Source organism: Geotrypetes seraphini, chromosome 4 (assembly GCF_902459505.1).
Source record: "Geotrypetes seraphini chromosome 4, aGeoSer1.1, whole genome shotgun sequence".
NCBI classification, from domain to species: Eukaryota; Metazoa; Chordata; class Amphibia; order Gymnophiona; family Dermophiidae; genus Geotrypetes; species Geotrypetes seraphini.
Window position 1 is genome coordinate 325150846 of NC_047087.1, and position 20594 is coordinate 325171439.

General features: G+C 44.4%; 1 protein-coding gene across 3 annotated transcripts in view; it reads left to right on the forward strand.

Annotated features, from left to right (window-relative positions):
• LHPP (phospholysine phosphohistidine inorganic pyrophosphate phosphatase) overlaps window positions 1-20594 on the forward strand; it is a 124420-nt gene that overhangs the window by 46475 nt on the left and 57351 nt on the right. For 2 of the 3 annotated variants that reach the window (XM_033940483.1, XM_033940481.1), the window contains exons 4-5: window positions 2448-2511; window positions 11603-11695. In XM_033940483.1, the coding sequence (XP_033796374.1) occupies window positions 2448-2511; window positions 11603-11695 (157 nt within the window). The remainder of the gene's footprint in view (window positions 1-2447; window positions 2512-11602; window positions 11696-20594) is intronic. The other variant, XM_033940482.1, reaches the window with a different exon arrangement.

The following is a 20594-nucleotide window of genomic DNA, read 5'->3' on the forward strand; positions in this document are numbered from 1 at the left end:
TTCTTCCTTACTTCCACTTTTGTGTAAAAGAACCACATCTGCCCTTCTCCAGTCCTCCGGTACCACTCCCGACTTTAGAGAAGCATTGAAAAGGTCAGTCAGCAGAACTTCCCTAAGTTCCTTCAGCACCCTCGGATGTACACCATCCGGCCCCATCGCTTTGTCTACCTTTAATTTAGCTAACTCCTCACGAACACATTCCTCTGAAAATTGATCAGGGTCTAAACTACTCCATCTCTATTCGCATTTGTCTTCTGCGATCCCGCTCTTGTCGCTTCAGCCATGAACACAGAACAGAAATATTTGTTATGCAATTCAGCCTTTATCTTGTAGAGTAAAGCTGGATCCTTTGGTTTTATTTTATGTTTATGCTGCGCAGTCCCCAGTACCCCAGGATTTTCATAATTTCTAAAACAAGTAGTTTTATTGGGGGGAAAACCCCAATGTTGTTGTATTGGCTGCACACAGGAGTATCTTCTTTTCAGCTGTGGAAAATGCAAATAATGGCCTTGTGAAAGATGGAACGCACCCATGTACGAGAGATCAACTCTCAGCATGGACGACAGTTTCGACAAACTTGGATTGTTTTTTGGGACTCCTTTTCTCCATCAACTAGGAGTCATCTGTTGAACTTTTACATTTCCTTTATTTTTATTTTTTGTTACCTGGTGTACTGTTTCTCTGCAGATGGGATGGGATGGGTGGGAGGTGGGAGGGATTAGTTAAATGTCTTTCTGAAAATTGAGCTTTATTTTTCTTCATGTACCTTTTTGGTTTGTCAGTAAGTATGATTTAAACATAAAAGGTTTGGACAAGTTCTTGAAGGAAAAGTCCATAGTCTGCTATTGAGACAGACATGAGGGAAGCCAGTGCTTGCTCTGCTACTGTTTGGTATTCTACCAGGTACTTGTGATCTGGCTTGGCCACTGTTAGAAACAGGATACTGTGATAGATGGACCATTGGCTCTTCTTATACATAATCTGATCATAGAGTTGTGAAGTGCTTTGATCTGTGATGTAGTAATGATGGGACATCAAGAATAAATAATTTCATTTACATGCAGAGAGGTAGGAAGGAATTCCTGAGCCATGCGCTACGTGCTTTCCACACTTGTTATAATCAGTGTCTTGACTGATGTATTGTTGACTTTGCAAAGCTTGCTACCATCTTTCTTCCCATTAATAGTTTATAGTTTGCTCATTTACTGTACCGCCTATACTGATGAAACAGGCGAAAGTGTTAAACAGTGTACAATAAAAGAATCTCAATAGTCGAAGAGGTGACACAGCAAGACAAATCACAGTCCTGCCATCAACATCAAATATAACCATACAGAAATCCAGATCTTTCTAATCAAAATCCAACCCGCATATCAGTTAAATATAGTAATCCACGGTTAAAAGATATTTAGCAACCGTTCTATCTAACAATATTCGGCCTAATAAGTGCCAGAAAAATTTTTAGTTTTAGCTCCCTTTACTTAATTATCTTTCTTATAAAAATAAATAAATAAAAAAGCATGTATTAATTGGCACCCAGGTGTTAAATAAACTAGGAGGATGGTATATCATATAGTATGAACAGTTGTTTCATAACATAAATTATCCCAAGTCCACATTCTGTCTGATTTGCTGCAAATAATCATAGCATTACCTCCATCTCATTCCTTATATATTACATCCTAAAAAAGTTTGTGTGTATGTATTGTATATATTAATATTTAATTAAGTTAATCTGAATTCATGTTCCCAAAATAATGGTGAGACAAATTTTTCATAAAGTTCTAAAAACAGCAACACTTATCTCATATGGCAAACCACCAACCCATCATTGGTTCTGTTATCATATATGCAATACAGACATACAAACTTTTTTAGGATGTAATATATAAGGAATGAGATGGAGGTAATGCTATGATTATTTGCAGCAAATCAGACAGAATGTGGACTTGGGATAACGTATGTTATGAAACAACTGTTCATACTATATGATATACCATCTTCCTAGTTTATTTAACACCTGGGTGCCAATTAATACATGCTTTTTTATTTATTTATTTTTTAATAGAAAGATAATTAAGACAATGTGGACTTGGGATAACGTATGTTATGAGAGGTCCTATGCACTGACAACTGTTCTTACCATATGATATACCATCCTCTTAGTTTATTTAATACTTGGGTGCCAATTAATACATTCTTTTTTTTAAAAAAAAAAAAGAAAGATAAATAAGTAAAGGGAGCTAGAACTAAAAATTTTGCTGGCACTTATTAGGCCGAATATTGTTAGATAGAACGGTTGCTAAATATCCTTTAACCCTTGATTACTATGGTCAACATAAAATACACTAGAAAAATGGTCAGTGGGTTCTAGATTTATGTGTATTAAGTGTTTGCTGTTGTGTATTAATTATTAAACACTTTCGTATCAACCTGTTCATTTTTAGACGTTATTACAAAGAAACGGATGGTCTGAAATTGGATGTTGGAGTCTATATGAAGGCTTTAGAGGTATGTTAGTGATAGATAAACCAGGCCACACAGAATATGATATTAAATGACCATAAGACTCATTTGATCTAGTTCATTTTGGACTGCAGAGACTATGGCGGTATAGAAAAATAAAGTTATTATTATTATTATTATTTCTGTGACCATATGGTAACACAGGTCAGTTTTCAAAGGGATCCAGCCAGCTACATAAGGATTTGAAGGGTAATTTTGTAATTGGTCACCCTACTTGTGTGGCAGGTATGTGCATAATGTAGATCAGTTTTCAAAAGGAAAATAATGTACATGCATACTTTCTCTTCGACAATTAGTCCCCAAAATACATTCATGCTCATTTACACCTACAAGTTTCAAGTTGATAGAAACATAGAAAGATGACGGCAGAAAAGGGCTATAGCCCATCAAGTCTGCCCACCCTACTGACCCACCCCCTTTAGTCTATGCCCTAATAACCCAATTCCTTAACTTAACCTTCGTAGGGATCCAACATAGGCATCCCATTTGTTCTTAAAGTCTGATACGCTGCTTGCCTCGATCACCTGCACTGGAAGCTTGTGCCAATGATCCACCATTCTCTCCGTGAAAAAAATACTTTCTGGAGTCGCCATGAAATTTCCCGCCCTTGAGTTTGAGCGGATGTACTCTTGTGGCCGAGGGTCCTTTGAGAAAGAAAATGTCATTTTCTACCTCGACACGTCCTGTGATGTACTTAAATGTCTCAATCATGTCTCCCCTCTCCCTACATTCTTCGAGAGTGTAGAGTTGTAATTTGTTCAGCCTCTCTTCGTACGAGAGACCCTTGAGGCCTGTAATCATCCTGGTGGCCATCCGCTGAACCGATTCAATTCTGCGCACATCCTTACGGTAATGTGGCCTCCAGAATTGTACACAGTATTCCAGATGAGGTCTCACCATGGCCCTGTACAATGGCATTATGACTTCAGGCTTCCGGCTGATGAAACTTCTATTAATACAACCCATCATCCGCCTTGTTTGGATGAAGCCTTCTCCACTTGATTGGCAGTTTTCATGTCTGCACTGATGATTACTCCTAAATCCTAGTTAAAGTTTTTCCATTCAAGGAGTACGTCCTGCATGGATTACCGCTTCCGAGGTGCATGACCTTGCACTTCTTAGCGTTGAAGCCTAATTGCCAGGTTGAGGACCAACTTTCCAAAGTAAGCAGGTACTGCTCCATATTATTTTTTAAATTGCAATCACCCACTATATTACATAGTTTGGCGTCGTCAGCGAATAATGTTATTTTACCTCGAGGCCCCTGAGTCAGATCCCCTATGAATAAGTTTAAAAGGAGTGGACCCAGGACTGAGTCCTGTGGCACTCCGCTGGTCACCTCCTATGTTTTAGAGGGGGTACCGTTGACTATCACTCTCTGAAGTCTGCCACTTAGCCAATCCTTGATCCATGCTGTTATTTTCTCTCCTAACTCCATCGATTTCATCTTGCTTAGCAACCTGCGGTGTGGGACGCTGTCAAAAGCTTTACTGAAGTCCAGGTACACGACGTCCAAAGATTCTCCCAAGTCCAGCTTTCTTGTTACCCAATCAAAGAAGCTTATGAGATTGGATTGGCAGGACCTACCCTTGGTGAAACCATGTTGACTGGGATCCCGAAGATTCCCCTCATTCAAGACCATGTCCAATTTGCATTTAATTAGTGTTTCCATGAGTTTACACACTATTGATGTGAGACTCACCGGTCTGTAATTCGCAGCCTCTGCCCTGCAGCCCTTTTTGTGCAGAGGAAGAACATTAGCTGTTTTCCAATTTATACAAAGTATTAAAAAGCGTTTAAAAATATAAAATAGAGGGAACAAATTCACAGTTACAGTACAGACATAACATGATACATAAGGGCAGATGGGGAAGATACATTGCTTAAAATAAAAGAAAGGGGAGGCAAAATACAAGAGGAATAAAGGGAATCTTTAATGCAAGGCCTGATGTCTGAGATTTTTGAATAAGGAGAGCTAAGTATAGATCTCAAAAGCATCTCTGAAAAGAAATGTTTTGAGATTAGATTTAAAGTTGTTGAGATTATTTTCTTGTCTCAAGGTCAGTGGTATGATATTCTACAATGTGGGTGCAGTTACTGAAAAGATTATTTTACATGTTGTATCATAAAATAACTGACGAACTGAAGGAACTGCAAGGAGATATTGTTGGGAAGAGCGTAGTGCCCTATGTGAATCATAAGGGATCAGCAATCTGGCTATGAATGAGGGAATATGATTCGATTGGGCTTTGAAGGCAAGAAGTAGTATTTTAAAAGTAATCCTATAGGAAATAGGTAACCAGTGAGCTTTTCTGAGGAGAGGGGTAACATGATCAAATTTCTTAGCGTTAAAGATGACTTTCATGGCAGTGTTTTGAATGGCTTGTAATCTCCTGATCTCTTTTTGAGTAATGCCCTGGTAAAGGGAATTACAGTTTCAAGTTTCAAGTTTTTATTAATGCTTGATAAATCACTTATTTAATTTCCTAAGCGATGTACAGTTCAAATTAAAAAGTGGGCAGTGAATACAATCACATAAATTAAAACTTACTAAGTAAGACACACATGAGTTATGAGGGGTAGGAGGAGAAAGTTACAATTTCTTTGCAGAGTTATCTAGGGTTGAAATTACTAATGAATGGATAAGAATGTTGATCGAATTAGAGTTGAGTAGTGACCTGAAGGATCTAATCATTTTTAGTTTAAAGAAATATTTTTGCACCACTGAACTGATTTGAGATTTAAAGGATAATGTGTTATTAAGGATCACTCCTAGAATTTTTGTTTGGTACAAAGTGAATTGGGATTGAAGAGATACATATTGGAGATGCAAGGATTTCATTTTGATTGTGCGAGAAAAGCATACATTTAGTTTTTGATATATTGAGGGAAAGAAGATTTTGGCTGAGCCAGTCATACACAAGATGTACCGTATTTTTCGCTCCCTTAGACGCACCTGACCATAAGAAGCACCCTAGATTTAGAGGCAGAAAACAAGAAAAAAAACATTCTGAACCAAATTCTCCCTGCCAGGCTCTGTACCCTGTCCCCCTCTCCCTGCCAGGATCTATACCCTGTCCTCCCTCTGGTGGTCTAGTGACAGGACAGGGCAGGCAAGCTTTATGGCTGGCAGGCAGGGACAGAGCAGGCAGGCAGGTAGGTCTCGCCCCCCACAGGCAGGCAGCAGGCAGGCCCTGACCTCTCCCTCCTCCCTCCCAATTTTTAATTTGGCAGGGCAGGTAGGCCCCGGTCTCTCCCTCCCTCCCCCCCAAGCAGGCAGGCCCCGGCCTCGCCCTCCTCCCTCCCTATTTTTAATTCGGCAGGGCAGGCCCCAGCCCTCTTCCCCCCTCTCCTGCCGCCCACCTTTTAAAAATTTTTTTACTTTAGGCGCCCTCCTTCGCTGGATGCAGCGCCCTTCCTCGCTGAGAGCGGCACACAAGGCTGGTTGGCACACAAGGCCTGGTCCCCACTGCTTCCCCCAAGAATGGCTGACTCCTCTTCTTGCGGCATAGCAGCATACCAGGTTGCCTGCCTGGTGCTTGGAAATGGTGCAGGATCAGGCAGGCAGCCTGGTGTGCCACTAAGCCGCAAGAGAACAAAAAAGGAGGCAGCTTCGTCAGCTGTCAGTTCTCGGGGGAAGTGGCGGGGACCAGGCAGCCAGCCAGCCAGCCTTATGCGGCACTCTCAGCAAGGGAGGGCACCGTGTCCAGCGAGGGAGGATGGCAGCATTAAAATAAGGTAACGAGGGGGGGCGCTTTGGGTATTCACTCCATAAAATGCACCTTTATTTCCACCACATTTTAGGGGGGAAAAAGTGCGTCTAATGGAAAGAAAAATATGGTAATTTTTGATTAATTTCCATGATTTCAGCTTAATTGTGGCCCTGGATTGGATCGACTAATTGGATATCATCCACATAAGCATAAACTGTGAATCCAACAGATTGAGCGATGGTTAACAAGGGTGCAAGAAATAGGTTAAATAATATGTCCCCATCACTGCCCTGTCCCCAGCCCACCGTCTCCTTCACCGCCCCGTCACCGCCATCCCCTTCACCGCCATCCCCTTCACCGCCCCGTCACCGTCACTACCATCCCATTCACCGCCCCTCCCCGGAGAATCCATACAAGTCTCAGTACTGCAATATTTACCGTAGCTTATTCCTTCCTTATAAATCAAAGTCCTGGCTGCTGAACTAGAGAAAGAGATGTTCAGCTGGCAGGGCTTTGTTTATAAATCTTTATCAAGTTTATCAAGTTTATTAACACAATTTGATAAATCGCCTATTATAATCACTAAGCGATGTACATAACAAAAAATATATCAAGTAAAAAGGGGTTGACATTTTAACATAAGAACATTTAACTTGAACAAACATACAGTGGGAAAGAAAAGATAAAAGTTACAATTTTTGTTTGGGGTAGAATAAGGAAATAACAGTAGGTAAGGGAAGTAATAACCTCAGCAATATTAAATTTATTATACTTTAAACATTAAAAGCATCTCTAAATAAATAAGATTTTAAAAGTTTTTTAACAACATAACTAATATACTACTTTATCCTAAAGCAAAAAAAAAAGAAATTTTTTTTTTCTACCTTTGTTGTCTGGTTTCTGCTTTCCTCATCTTCTCATTCAATTCCTTCCATCCACTGTGTGTCTTCTCTCTGCGTCTTCCATTTGCTCTGTTACTGTGCCTCTCCCTTCACCCCAACCCCCCCAATTGGTCTGGCACCCATCTTCTTCCCTCCACTCCCCCATAGTCTTGCATCTGTCTTCTTCCCTTCCAGCGTCTTCTCCCCACTCTATCTTCCACATTTCCCTTCAGCGTCTGTTCCTCTCCACCCTCCTTCAACGTCTGTTCTATTCCTTTCCACCACTACCCTTCCCTCCCTCCTTCACCTTCTGTTCCTTTCTACCACCCTTCAGCTCCCCTCGCACGGACTAGCTATCTATCTCCCTCCCTCTTACCTTCGTGGTGCGTTACAATGCAATTTGTGCAAGTCGCTGGAGCCTGCGAGCTCGGTCCTCGTCCCATCTCGCTTCTGTGTTCCTATTTTCCCCATTTCTAATATCTCCCTTATGTATCTGGCATTGCTTCCCCCCCTGTGTTCATATACCATCCCCATGGCATGTATGTCCCTTTATGTTGTTGTTCCTATGCCCCCTTGCACATAATTTCTCCCCATGTATGTCGCCTTTATGTCTCTGTCCCTATGCCCCATGCACATAATTTCCTCCCCATGTATGTCCCCTTTATGTCTCTGTCTCTATGCTTCCATGCACATAATTTTCCCTCTGTTTCTGTTACCTTCCTGTGTCCAGATTTCCCCTCTCTTCCTCTTCCACACCAATGTGTCTTGCTTCTTTCCCTCTTTCCCCTCCCCCTCCCCCTGCTTCCAGCATCTGGCTCACCTGCCTGCCCTCCCCTTTCTTTCCTGCTATGGGTTTCTTTCTCTCCCTCTTCATCCCCTTGGCCCATAATCTCTTTCCCTTTCACTCCCTCCTTTCTAGTGTGAGCCAGGAACACACGCGATCGCGCGGTCCAGCAGCCTCCTCCCGCCCGATCGCAGTGTTTCGCCATCTCCCTCCCTCCATCTTACCTTAGATGCTGAGTTTGCCAACTTTCTTTTTCGCCCAGCCGCACGCTTTCAAAAAACCGCGCATGCGCGGCTGCTCCAGTTGTTCAGTCTTCTCCTCTGACGCAACCAGAAACAGGAAGTTGCAGGAAAGGAGAAGATTGAACAACTGGAGCAGCCGCGCGTGCGTGGCTTTTTGAAAGCATGCGGTTGGGTGAAAAAGAAAGTCGGCAAACTCGGCATCTAAGGTGAGGTGGAGGGAGGGAGATGGCGGAACACTGCGATCGGGCGGGAGAGGACTGCTGGATCACGCGATCCGTGATTGCCTCACTCCAGAGACAAGACCATTCACCGCTCCACGGGGCGGTGAATGGCCTTGTCCCCGTAGCGACCACTATTTTTTCTCTCCCCGTTTCTGCGGGTTACCCGCGGCTACTCACGGCTAGCTGAGGGTAATAACCACCTTGTCATTCTCTACTTCAAGCCACAGGGAATAAAAGCTGACACAAAAAGGGTTAACAGAGGGGGGGTGCCTGAGAGAGCTAGGTTGCAGTTCCTCCAGGATACCTAGCAAGAGAAGAATAAATTATTAGAGCCAGCTAGGGATAAATTAGCTATTGTTGAAAGGAGGCAGCTCAGAATACTGAGGCAGAATGAGCTAGACCAGAGATTCAGGCTCCTACATCACTTCATTGCAGGAATTCTCCTTTAAAGGGAAACCAGGTTGGCAAAGATACGGTTCCCAAACCCAGGTTGTTGAAGCAAAGGCTGGCGGAGGGTAGTGATTCAGAGGCTGTCCCAGAAAGCTGTTTGATGAAGAATGTGCAATGGAGATAGACAGTTTTCCTGCCACGAGTGAAACAGAGTTTGATATGGAGTGTGTCTCTAAAGTGGAGGAGAGTGTATATGAAGATATGAGTGAGTGGAATCCCTGTAATGAATAAGTTAATGCTTTTGAAGTTTCTGAAGAAGTTGGTTTTAAGTTGTGCAAGTGGTATGAATAGGGGTCAAGGGAACCTTTGGGAAAGAGGATTGGATTAGCTTTAGCTTAACAAGTGTGCATAGCCTATCTGGAATAAGCAGTCCTTATTTTGATTATTGGAAGCACTTTATAGGGGGAATGGGGGGGGAGGATTAAAACCAGCTTATTTATAAGGGAGGAACGTTCCCCTGCTCTCTGGCCAGACATTAAACAGGTCAGAGGTGCCAGTGGTGTAGGGAGGGGGAGGGGCACGTTCCTCAAGTTTATTTAAAATTTGATTTGGTCACAATATCGTGTTCCAATGCGATTTACAAATATAAAAACAGGGTTTTAGTAAAAGCACATATACTTTAAGAGGGTGGTTGACACATGGAACGCGCTTCCGGAGGTTGTGATAGGCCAGAGCACTTTACAGGGGTTCAAGGAAGGTTTAGATAGGTTCCTAAAGGATAAGGGGATTGAGGGGTACAGATAGAAGTAGAGGTAGGTTATAGGAATAGTCAGGGAACACTTCACAGGTCATAGGCCTGAAGGGCCGCCGCAGGAGCGGACCGCTGGGCGCGATGGACCTCTGGTCTTACCCAATAGAGGCAACTTTTTATGTTCTTATGAAACTGGAGGAAAACATATTGCGATCAAATCAAAGTTTAAATAAACTTGAGGAACGTTCCCTGCACGGTGCCAGACATTAAACAGGTCAGAGGTGCCAGTGGTATAGTAAGGGAAGAGGGCGGAGGGGTCTGCCCCGGGCGCCATCTTCCTCGTGGTGCTGGCAACCCTCCTCCTCTTCTCCCCCTTCCTACTTCTTCCCCTGATGCACGCGTGCCCCTTCCCTCGTACCTTTTTTAACTTAAGCACAAGCAGCCGCCCCCTCATACTGCTTCAGGAGAGATGAATTTGGCGACATGCTTCCAGCCACCAATGCTACCACTATCCATGCATGCTTACTTCATGTGCAAACGGAGCGTGCTTTTGGATTGCCAACATTGGCGATTGGAAACACACCAGCAAATTCATCCTTCCTGAAGTACGGATTGGACAGTGAGGAGGGGCAGGACTGTGGCAGAGGAAACAGAGCTGAAGCAGCGCAAAGATCGCTGGCATCGCGATCTTGTTGTAGGCTGCTTCCCCAGGTAAATGATGCGAGGAGGCCAGGGGGATGAGCAGTCCGTGGTGGTGGTGGAGGGGGGAGGGGCGAGCAAGCGGTCCTTCGAGGTGGTGGGGGGCGAGTGGCCCTTCAGGGGGGGCAACAGGCTTTCAGGGTGGGGCGGGCAGGCAGGCCTTCAGGGGGGGGAGACAGGCCTTCAGGGGCACATGCCTTCAAGGGGGGACAGGCCTTCAAGGGGGGGACAGGCCTTCAAGGGGAACAGGCAGGCAGGCCTTCAAGGAGAGGGGGGGACAATCCTTCAGGGGTGGGATGCAGACCTTTAAGGGGGGACAGGCCTTCAGGGGAGGGGGGGCCCTGGTGTAGAAATACACAGAGCGAAGGGGGAGGGGTTCAAAGAGACGTGCATATGCCGGACTTTGAGTGGGAAGAAATAATGGGTCTGAAAATATTGGAGAGGAAGAGAGATGATGGACCATGGGTTTTAGGGAGGGAGAGAAGTTGGACATAAGAGATGGTGTGGAGGGGGGATAGAGTGAATCTTTTCAGTTGGCAGGGTTTTGACATCCCTGTCAGCCATTGAATCAATGCTGCAGTTTTGGAGGGTGTTGTGAGTCCCAAGTGGGAGGGGGTGAGGCTCAGACCACAAGCCCCCCCCTCCCCCCCCCGTGGCTATGCCACTAGGAAGTAACACAATAGCTACTTTCCTAAGTAGCTTTCCTAAGTTAACCTGTTAGCTGTGTACCACGGGAGAATATCAGTAATACCTGAATGCTTCAGCACTGGAGAGTGTCATGGCAGCAGAGCACACTTTGGTTAAGTGCTGCTGAATATCTGTATGATGTAAAGCAGCAGAAGCTCCTCCTGCCTTTTAAACAACTTTGAATATTGTTTGACTCTTAAAATTATAATGTATAAATGCTTAAGGAGACAACCCCCTAATTATAGGCTCCTTTTACTAAATGTTTCTACTGCAGGTCGGCGAGGTCAATGCTCTGACAGCATAGGAATTGTCATGAGCACCGGAGCATTTATCTTGCGGCTCTCAGTAGAAACTTATGTTGCTATGATTATACGTATGTTGATTTTCTGGTCTCTCTCTTGTGAGAGGCCTTCTTATGGAAATATACTTTTATGTATTGGAAATTAATTTCAATTTTCTAAGTGCTGTACTGCCTGTAGTTTGGCTTTTTAGAATTCTGATTGTGTCTATGTGTGTTTATTTCTATATTTTAATCTTTAATTCTAAATTTGTAAGGCACTCTGCCAAAGTGTAGGTTCTGCGTACAGAGCAATTGCAGTGCAGCTTGCTATAATTTCCAGGCTGTATCTCCAAAAGATGTGTTATTGGTGCTTCGGCATCTGTTATAATATCTACAGTATTGCTTTTTCTTCAATACCTTTCTTCTAGTATGCCTGTGATATTGAAGCTGAGGTTATAGGAAAGCCATCAAAAGCATTTTTTCTCTCAGCTTTGGCAGACATGAATGTGGAGCCACATGAGGTAAGATTTCTTTCACTGTATTAATCCAATACCATAATTTTCACTCTATAAGACGCACTTTTTCCCCCCAAAAAAGTGGGTGGAAATAAGGGTGCGTCTTTTATGGAGCGAATACTAACTAACCCCACCCTCCCCTACCTTCATTTCTCCAGCAGTACGGGCGGTCCAGCGCTGTAGGGCAGGTAGCTTTCAGCCTCCTGCCCTTCTCTTCCCGAGTGGCAGCGGCAGAGCGGCAAGCAGGCAGGTGCGAGTTTCTCGCTTCCTGCCTTGTCCTGCGCCACTCTGTGAGTAAGCGAGCTTGTGCACACGAAGTGACACTGCCTCCTTACCTCCATCCTCAAACTGCTCCTTAAAATACTGGGCCGGCTCCACGAGTGCGGCCACAACTAACCACTTTATGCCGCAGGGACGAGCTGTCAGTCCATGACAGCACCGTCGCCATGGCCAGGGCTCTGGGCTGGAACGTGGCGGTTTTGAAAGAGGAGTGGGATTCTTTCTATGTGGAAGCACCAGCTGTTAAGAGCACTGCGCAGCTCCTGGTGCTGACCCCAGACTCAAGCCTCCAACAGATAGCTGCTTCCCATTGGATCCGGCCGCTGGCAGGTCTCGCGCGGAGCAGCCAATGGGTGCTGACCATGCATTGGGCAGCACCTGAGGGGGAGTCAGGAGAGGCAAGGTAGAAGGAGGAGAGAATCAGAGAACAGAGACAAGGCAGGAGGAGGAGAGAAGCAGAGAGAGAGGACAAAGAGGAGGGGATAGTGAAGGAGGATGAGAACAGAAAAGAAAAGGAAGGCATAGGAGGAGCATTAGAGAGGGAGAAGAGAGGGCAGTTTGCCTGCCTGAGAAACTCCCTAACCCCTTACTTGTCCTGTTTGTCCATTGATTAGTTTGTAAGCTCTAATGAGCAGGAACTGTCTCTTGCATTTTTTTTAATGTGCAGCGCTGCAGCGCTATAGAAATGATAAGTAGTAATAGAAAGAGAATATCAGAGATAAGAAGGGCAGCAAGAAGGAGCGCATCAGAGAGCCTGACAGGGAGGGGGACAGGGTGCAGAGCCTGGTAAGGAATGTGGGGTTGGGTGCAGAGCTTGGCAGGGAGAATTTGGTTCAGAATGTTTTTTTTTCTTTTTTTCCTCCTCTAATTCTTGGGTGCGTCTTATGGTCAGGTGCGTCTCATGGCGCGAAAAATATAGTAACTATTTCTTGTACAATCCCCCTTTATTCCGGGACCAGTGGGTTTTATAGATCCCTTGCCACCAGGCACTGTAGAAAGCTTCAGATGATTGAAGTCTTAACTCCTCCCTCTGCTAGCATATCCTGGAGCATGCCCCTTGGACCCTAGTCTTGCTTTCTGCATGCCAGCCTGTAGGAGCTTATCTCTTCGGCTTGTGTTTTCTTTTGCTAATTTTCATTATTTTTTTAAGTATTTCCTTCACGGGTTTGCCCTCATGCTTTGGAGGTTCCCTGCAGGAATATCCTTGTGGCAGGAGATTGCAGACTGTTGGAGAAAATCTGTTTCGGGGGGGGGGGGGGGGGGTTGGTTCCCAGCATGGCAGTAAGCCCCCTGGTCAGCCTACAGGACAGATCGGGGCTCTGGGATTGGGAGCTAGCTCACCCCAGGTTCATTCACTAGTGGATGTAGCGCAGACTGAGCGGTTCTGTGGAGTCGGATTGCGTGCCTCCACCAGGTGGTTGTGCGACGTATCCAAGGGTGGTGGAGGTCATCGGCCGTGGTGGTCGGGCCAGTGGGGGCAGTCAGAAGACTTGAAATCCAGTTTTACAGCTTCCTGAGGCATTGCCTGCACTTTCTCCCATTCAGCACAATGGAACAGTGAGTAACAGACTGACAGCTTGTTTTAGTGATTTGGGGGTTCTTAAAAAGGGGGTTTTGGGTGGTTTCCCCACATGACCTACCCCTTCCCATCTCTAAAATTCCAAAATTGCCATTTTCTGGAGATTCCTATTCCTTTCCTGGGCGATTTTATTACAAAATTGGCACCCGTGACATCTTAGATTTTTCCTGATTTGAATAAAACTATAATTTTTTTATAGTTAGGAGCTTCGTTTTTCCTCCAAACTTCATAGATGGTCTTCCTAGGTTGGGATGGAATGGATTCATGCCTCGTTTGCAGCAGATGGCTGTTCTGTGTGCACTGTGGGCCACGAGGGTTGTTAAGTTTGCATGGATGTGGTGCCTTCTGCCTCAGGGGAGACCCTCCTTGAGCCTTCTGCCCCAATTTCCATGAAAATCCTGTCTGGGGGCCCTCAGGACAGTACTGACGGCATATATGTGAAATGCAAGTGCGGTTCCGGAGAAAAACTTCATAAGTCTTCCAGCCACTCTGAATCTGCGGGAGGTCTTTTCTCCCGGTATTTGTGAATATGTTCTCTCAGTAATACTTCATTAAGAACTCCATGCCTGTGCTCACCCTAAAGACATCTGGGCTGTCCGTTGGGATTATGCCTCCGCTGGACCCGAGTCTTTCACTTTGTTCCCTGGCGGGGACTCTGGAGAAAAAATGGGCGATGCCTGCGATTGCATTGGGCACTTTCTCGATCCCTCTGCTTTCGCAGGGAGGTTTGGCAGCATCCACAGATGTGGCAAATTTGGTGGAGCTCCGCAATCAGGATCCGTGTAGGTCCTGGGACCTGGTTGATGATCCCCAAGTACGCAAGTACTTCAAACCTGCTCGTCTGGAGGACCTCATCACAGAATCTCTGCAGGAATTAAAACTGCAGCCGGATCAGCTGGTCGAGGAGGAATGTTCTTTCATGAGTGATCAGAGGCCGCTAACTACCTCTTTTCCTGATAACCCTGATGTGGTTCGTATCCTGTCAGAGTTTTGGGATAACCATGAGGGTCTACCCAAAAAAAAAAAAATCTCAGGAAGGACATAAAAACTTCCTAAAACTAATGAATTATGCCCTATTGGAAACCATAGGAGGGACCTACCTAGACTCTACCAGGTCTACCCACTGCACTCATACAAAGACCCACTCATTCACTTAACACACAAAAAAAGGAAAAAAGTGAAGAAAAAGCCATCTTCTTTGTTAGGCTAAGGTAGATAGAGTTGCAGTAGTCTAGTCTGGAAAGGATGGTGGATTGGACAAGGACGGCAAAGTGTTTTTGATGGAAACAGGATCTCATTTTTCTCAGCATGTGAAGGCTGAAGAAACATTTTTTTACTAGGGAGTTGAGGTGGTCGTTGAAGGAAAGTGTAGAGTCAATGATGACTCCCAGAACTTTACTAGAATATTCAAGATGCAGAGTGAGGCCAGAGGACAGTGGGATGGAGGTGGGCAGTTGGTCCAATTTGGGGCCAAGCCAGATAAGTTTTGTTTTAGATTCGTTCAGTTTCATCTGCACAGTGTGGGCCCAGGATTGAAGGTTCGATATACATGAGGATATGTTCGCTGAGAGGTTGCTGAGGTTCCGGTCGGTCTCGAGGAGGACAAAGATATCGTCTGCGTAAGTGTAGAGTGTTTCAAGGGGGGAGAGATGGAGGAGTTTAAGGAAGGACATATAAATGTTGAAGAGGATAGGAGAGAGAGATGAGCCTTGCGGGACTCCACAGATCGGGTTCCAGGGGGAGGAAGAAGTGCCCTTCATGTTGACTATGTAGGAGCGGGAGCGTAAGAACTTCGAGAACCAGTCAAGGACTGTGGAGTTTATGCCTATCTCGGTGAGTTGGTAAATTAGAATATCATGATGGATGACATCAAAAGCTGCAGAGAGGTCGAATTGAAGAAGGACAGCGAACTTGTTGCGAGAATGGAGATATTGAACTTTTGAGATTAAGGAGGTCAGAAGGGATTCGGTGCTGAAATTGGGATGGAAGCCGTATTGGTAGGGTTGAAGAATGGTGAATTTCTCAAGGTAGGAAGATAGTTGAGTGGATATGATGGACTCTAGCATTTTGGTAAGAAGGGGAATGTTAGCTATTGGACGGTAGCTGGATGGTGTAGAGGGGTCAAGCTCAGAATTTTCAGTAGTGGGGTTAAGGAAATATGGCCCATTTCTGGGGAGAAGAGACCCAAATGGAGGGCGGAGTTTATGAGAATGGTAAGAGATGAGATGGCCTGAGGGGGAGTGTTCTCGTAGAGGTAGGAGGGGAAAGAATCCAAGGTACAGTTGCAGGATTTCAATTTGAGGCAGAGATTATAGACCAGGGATTTGGAAACAGGTTCGAAGGAAGACCAGGATCTGTCTGCTGGGATAGGGTAGGAGTCTGTTGGGATAGGGTTGGGGTCAATTGGAATCAGAGATTTGTAGGAGATTGCAGGTGGGAAGGAACGCCTCAAGGTGGAGACTTTATCGTTGAAGAACTTTGCTAGAGAATCGGCTGAGGGGGAGGAGGGAAGTATGGAGTCATTTTTGGAGGTTAAGGAATGCCAGATGTTAAATAATGTGCTACTCTGATTGTTGGATTTGGAGATTTTGTCACCGTAGAAGTTTTTCCTTGCTTTTTTTAGAACAGTATTATAGATTTTAATGTTGACCCTCCAGGAGAGTCTGTCTGTAGGGGATTTAGATTTTTTCCATTTTCGTTCCAGAGCATGGCATTTCTGTTTCAGTTCTCTGTAGTATGGGAGGTACCAAGGGGCCTTATGGGAGTAGGAAATGGTTTTAGTGGAGAGAGGGGCGAGGGAATGGAAGGTGGACTCGGAGAGGGCGACCCAATTTTGCCAGTTAGATTCTGGTTCTGCAGGTTTAGAGATGGGGGAAAATTTGTCGAGAAAATTGATCCAGAACAGATTGCTCGAGATTTTTTTACGGAAGGTAATAGAATTAGAGGTGCAGGATGGGGGCCCGAAATGTGACATGAAAATGGGGAGACAGAAGGCCCCTAGGTAGTGGTCGGACCAGGGGACACTTAGCTGCAGACGGTGTCCAGGCTGTCTTCCATGCATTCAAAAAGTGCAAGCCTGCCTGGCCCTACAGCCACTCTTTCCAATAGGGCATAATTCATTAGTTTTAGGATAACCATGAGGGTCCCCTGAAATGCACTCAGGCCATGGGGAAGCTTTATCTCATGGCGGTCGGTTTTACCAAGCGCTTTGCTTCTCTGAAGCTGTGGCTCAGGTCACCAAGCGTGCATCTCTCCCTTCTGTCAGAGGAGTGGTCCTGAAGGATGTTCAGGACAGGTGTGTGGATTTCATCCTTAAACACTTTGTTGCATGGGCGTGGCACTCCAAACTACGCCATGACCCTGATACTGTGGTGCTGCGTGATTTAGACTTTCTCATCTCCAGGGTGGATTATATAGTATGGCTGATGCCTTATATCCAAAACAAAAAAAGTCTTAAGAACTATATCTCACAGACCTCAGTGGTACCACTTGTATGAATCAAACTTTAAGCACACAAGCACCAAGGTCTCATAAATACTTTAAATATTTTTAAGTTATTTTTTTACTTTAAATAGTTTCATATAGAAAAATACTTATAGAGTAAAAAGATACTCATCTTGGTCTACGCGGATGGGGGTAAGCACTCCGACATAGAACTATATTTCGTCCGCAAAGGCTGTATCAAGGAATTCCCCCTAAAAATGTGTATAATATAGCAACAGTGTTAATAGCAAGTTTATAATATTTTAAGTATTTTTACTAAGTAATTTTATTAGAAAAGTTCCCTTAAGTCAACAGACTCGTGCTTCCTGTGTTCGTCGGTTTTAACAAGGAAACATGACCGCAGCGTTCTTTCATTATATACCCACAGTCTTTTAACGTGATGACATCACTCTTAACGTAACCCAGCCCCCTGACCGACTTATCAGCTGACACACTTCCCTTTATTAAATCAATGTCATCCATTCGATTTCAGCATTTAACCCCATTGGTTTAACTGAATTTAAAACATAAATCCATTTTTGTTCTTTAAAGTTCAGTCTCTCTTTATAGTTTCCACCCTCCCACCCAACATGAATCTGGTATATGATCCTCCATTTCAAATCCACAATTTTATGTTTTTTCTTCCACCAATGTTGTGCAAGGGGGGGCTTCTATATTACCCGTCTTAATTCTAGATTTATGCTCTGTAAGTTGGATGTTCATTTTCCGACTCGTCCTTCCCACATAAATTAGCTGACAAGGGCATTTAATCATATATATCACTAAAGCACTACAGCAGGAGGTGTTAGAGGTAGCATGATATATTTTATCAGTATCAGGGTGTTTCCATCCAGGTCCCGCTAAAGTTTGATCGCACCATTGACATTGTCCACAGGCGGAATGATTAAACATAATACCGCCATTAAGATATTTAATTTCAAATCGATGGGTAAGAATATAACATAAGAACATAAGCAATGCCTCTGCTGGGTCAGACCTGAGGTCTATCGTGCTCAGCAGTCCGCTCACACAGCGGCCCAACAGGTCCAGGACCTGTGCAGTAATCCTCTATCTATACCCCTCTATCCCCTTTTCCAGCAGGAAATTGTCCAATCCTTTCTTGAACCCCAGTACTGTTCTCTGCCCTATTACGCCCTTTGGAAGCGCATTCCAGGTGTCCACCACACGTTGGGTAAAGAAGAACTTCCTAGCATTCGTTTTGAATCTGTCCCCTTTCAACTTTTCCGAATGCTCTCTTGTTCTTTTATTTTTTGAAAGTTTGAATAATCTGTCCCTCTCTACTCTCTCTATGCCCATCATCCGACCCCTCTTATATGATGGAATAGGATTTGCTTGGAATTGAGAGCTAAGCTGCAATATGGGCCAATGATGTTTTATTGTAGCAAAAAAAGCAGTACTTAACGGCATAAACGGGAGAACACAGATAAAGCAATCATATTGTGTTTCTATATTCTTCTCTTGTAACAATAGAGGTCTTTGGGCAAACTTGGCACACAGGTATGCTTTACGAACAGCTTTTCTTTGATACCCTCTTTCATGAAAATGTCTACTAAACAGTATAGAAACATAGAGTATGCAGTGGCGTACCAAGGGGGGGGGGCGATCTGCCCCGGGTGCAAGTCCTGAGGGGGTGCTCTCAATCCGGTTCCCCCCCCTGCATCCAGTTCAGCCCCCGACGTCCGGGTGTCGCGTTTGAATTCCCTCCCCACCCCCCTGGCCTCCTCGCACCATTTACCTGGGGAAACAGCCTGCAGCAAGATCGCAATGCCAGCGATCTTTGCACTGCTTCGGCTCTGTTTCCTCCACCGCGGTCCCGCCCCTCCTCTGACATCTTTATTTTATTTACACCACAACGCCAATATGGTTAGGAGAAGCCAAAGGGGGGTGAAAAAGCTATAAAATAAACCCACCAGGATGTTTGAAAAAAACACCCAAATGGGCAGGAAAATCGAATCGATAAACCAATTCAATAGGCTGAATCGAATCGAAATTTTTTTTTCCTGAATCTGGCAGCACTAGTTTGCGCTACTGTCTTAGACTTTAGGACCTGGGATTGGGGAGAGATGGCATCCTCAGTACTTTATAATGCAAGTGAAATGAGGATTTGGTCAGACTTTTGAAGGGTCTGCAAAAGAAAAATATTGTATAGGCCGGGGACATGAGACAGCAGGAAATGGGAACTTTTCTTCCTTCTATTTTTGTGAATGGAAAGGCTGAGGATGTCAGAGAGTTCAGTTAAAATATGTGCTTTATAAGAAAATATAATAATGTGTTTTATAAAGTTTATAGCATTGCTGGCCTACCCGGTGAGGTGTTCCTAGTGGTGGTGGCGGCAGCAGCAGCAGCGTGTCAATGTGTTGAGAGGAAGAGGTGGTCTGGGAAATTCTGCTGAGCAAACTCCGGGCCCATTTCTACCCCCTAGTTAGTCCACTCCACTCAACTGGTTCACACACTGAGTGGGTCTTTGGGAGTTGTTCCTGGGTAGTTGTTTTCGGATCTCTTCCAGTGGTTTGTCAGTATCTCCTTCTGGTCCAAGGAAGGAAACTTTGTTAACCTTAGCATTGACCTACAGATTATGTTTGTAACAGCGCTGCTTGTGTGGCATTAGGCTATGTAGTTATCGAAAAAAAACAAAAAAACAGACCTTTGCACATTTTTGCACTATATGGTAGATGTATGAGGAGATTCACATTTCCTGCACAGCTAAGTCCATGTGAAGTTACCTTGTGCTGTATTTGACATCTAGCAAGGTCTCTGTTTGGAAGGAAAGATCTAAACTTAAAAATGAAGTGGCCAAAAGTTATGGTAAAAGCAGATAGTGTAGCTGGTTTTAAGAAAGATTTGAACAAATTCCTGGAGGAAAAGTCCATAGTCTAATCTAATCTAATCTAAACCTTAAGTTTATATACCGCATCATCTCCATGAGTATGGAGCTCGACACGGTTTACAAGAACTTAAAATAGTAGGTAGAGAGGAAGAAAAAAGGATTACATGAACTTATGTGAAGAAGGGGGGGGAAAGGGGGGGAAGGATAGAGTTACAATTAGTCTGTTATTAAGACATGGGGGATGTGTCTGCTTGCCCTGGATCGGTAGCATGGAATGTTGCTACTCTTTGGGTTTTGACCAGGTATTAGTGACCTGGATTGGCTACCATGAGAATGGGCTACTGGGCATGATGGACCATTGGTCTGACCCAGTTAGGCTATTCTTATGTTATGTTCTCATCTGTAGGGGCCTTTGTTTTCACTTCTTATTTTAATGTATTTTTTTTCTGGGAACTTATCAGTGTTTTTTATAATGGGAACAAAAATGGAAGAAAATTAATGTGTGTGGAATGGGGGGGGGATAACTAATTTCTTCAGCTAAATAATTCAATCCACCTCAACCAGACATAGGAGAACTCACGCACCATTCACACACCCTTCAACCAAAAACATCAAAAGAAAAAAAACTGTTCGACAACCTCCTAGCCATTCGAGCTGTAACACTTGACCCCCAACTCTACAACCTATTGACCTCGACCACAGACTACAAAACTTTC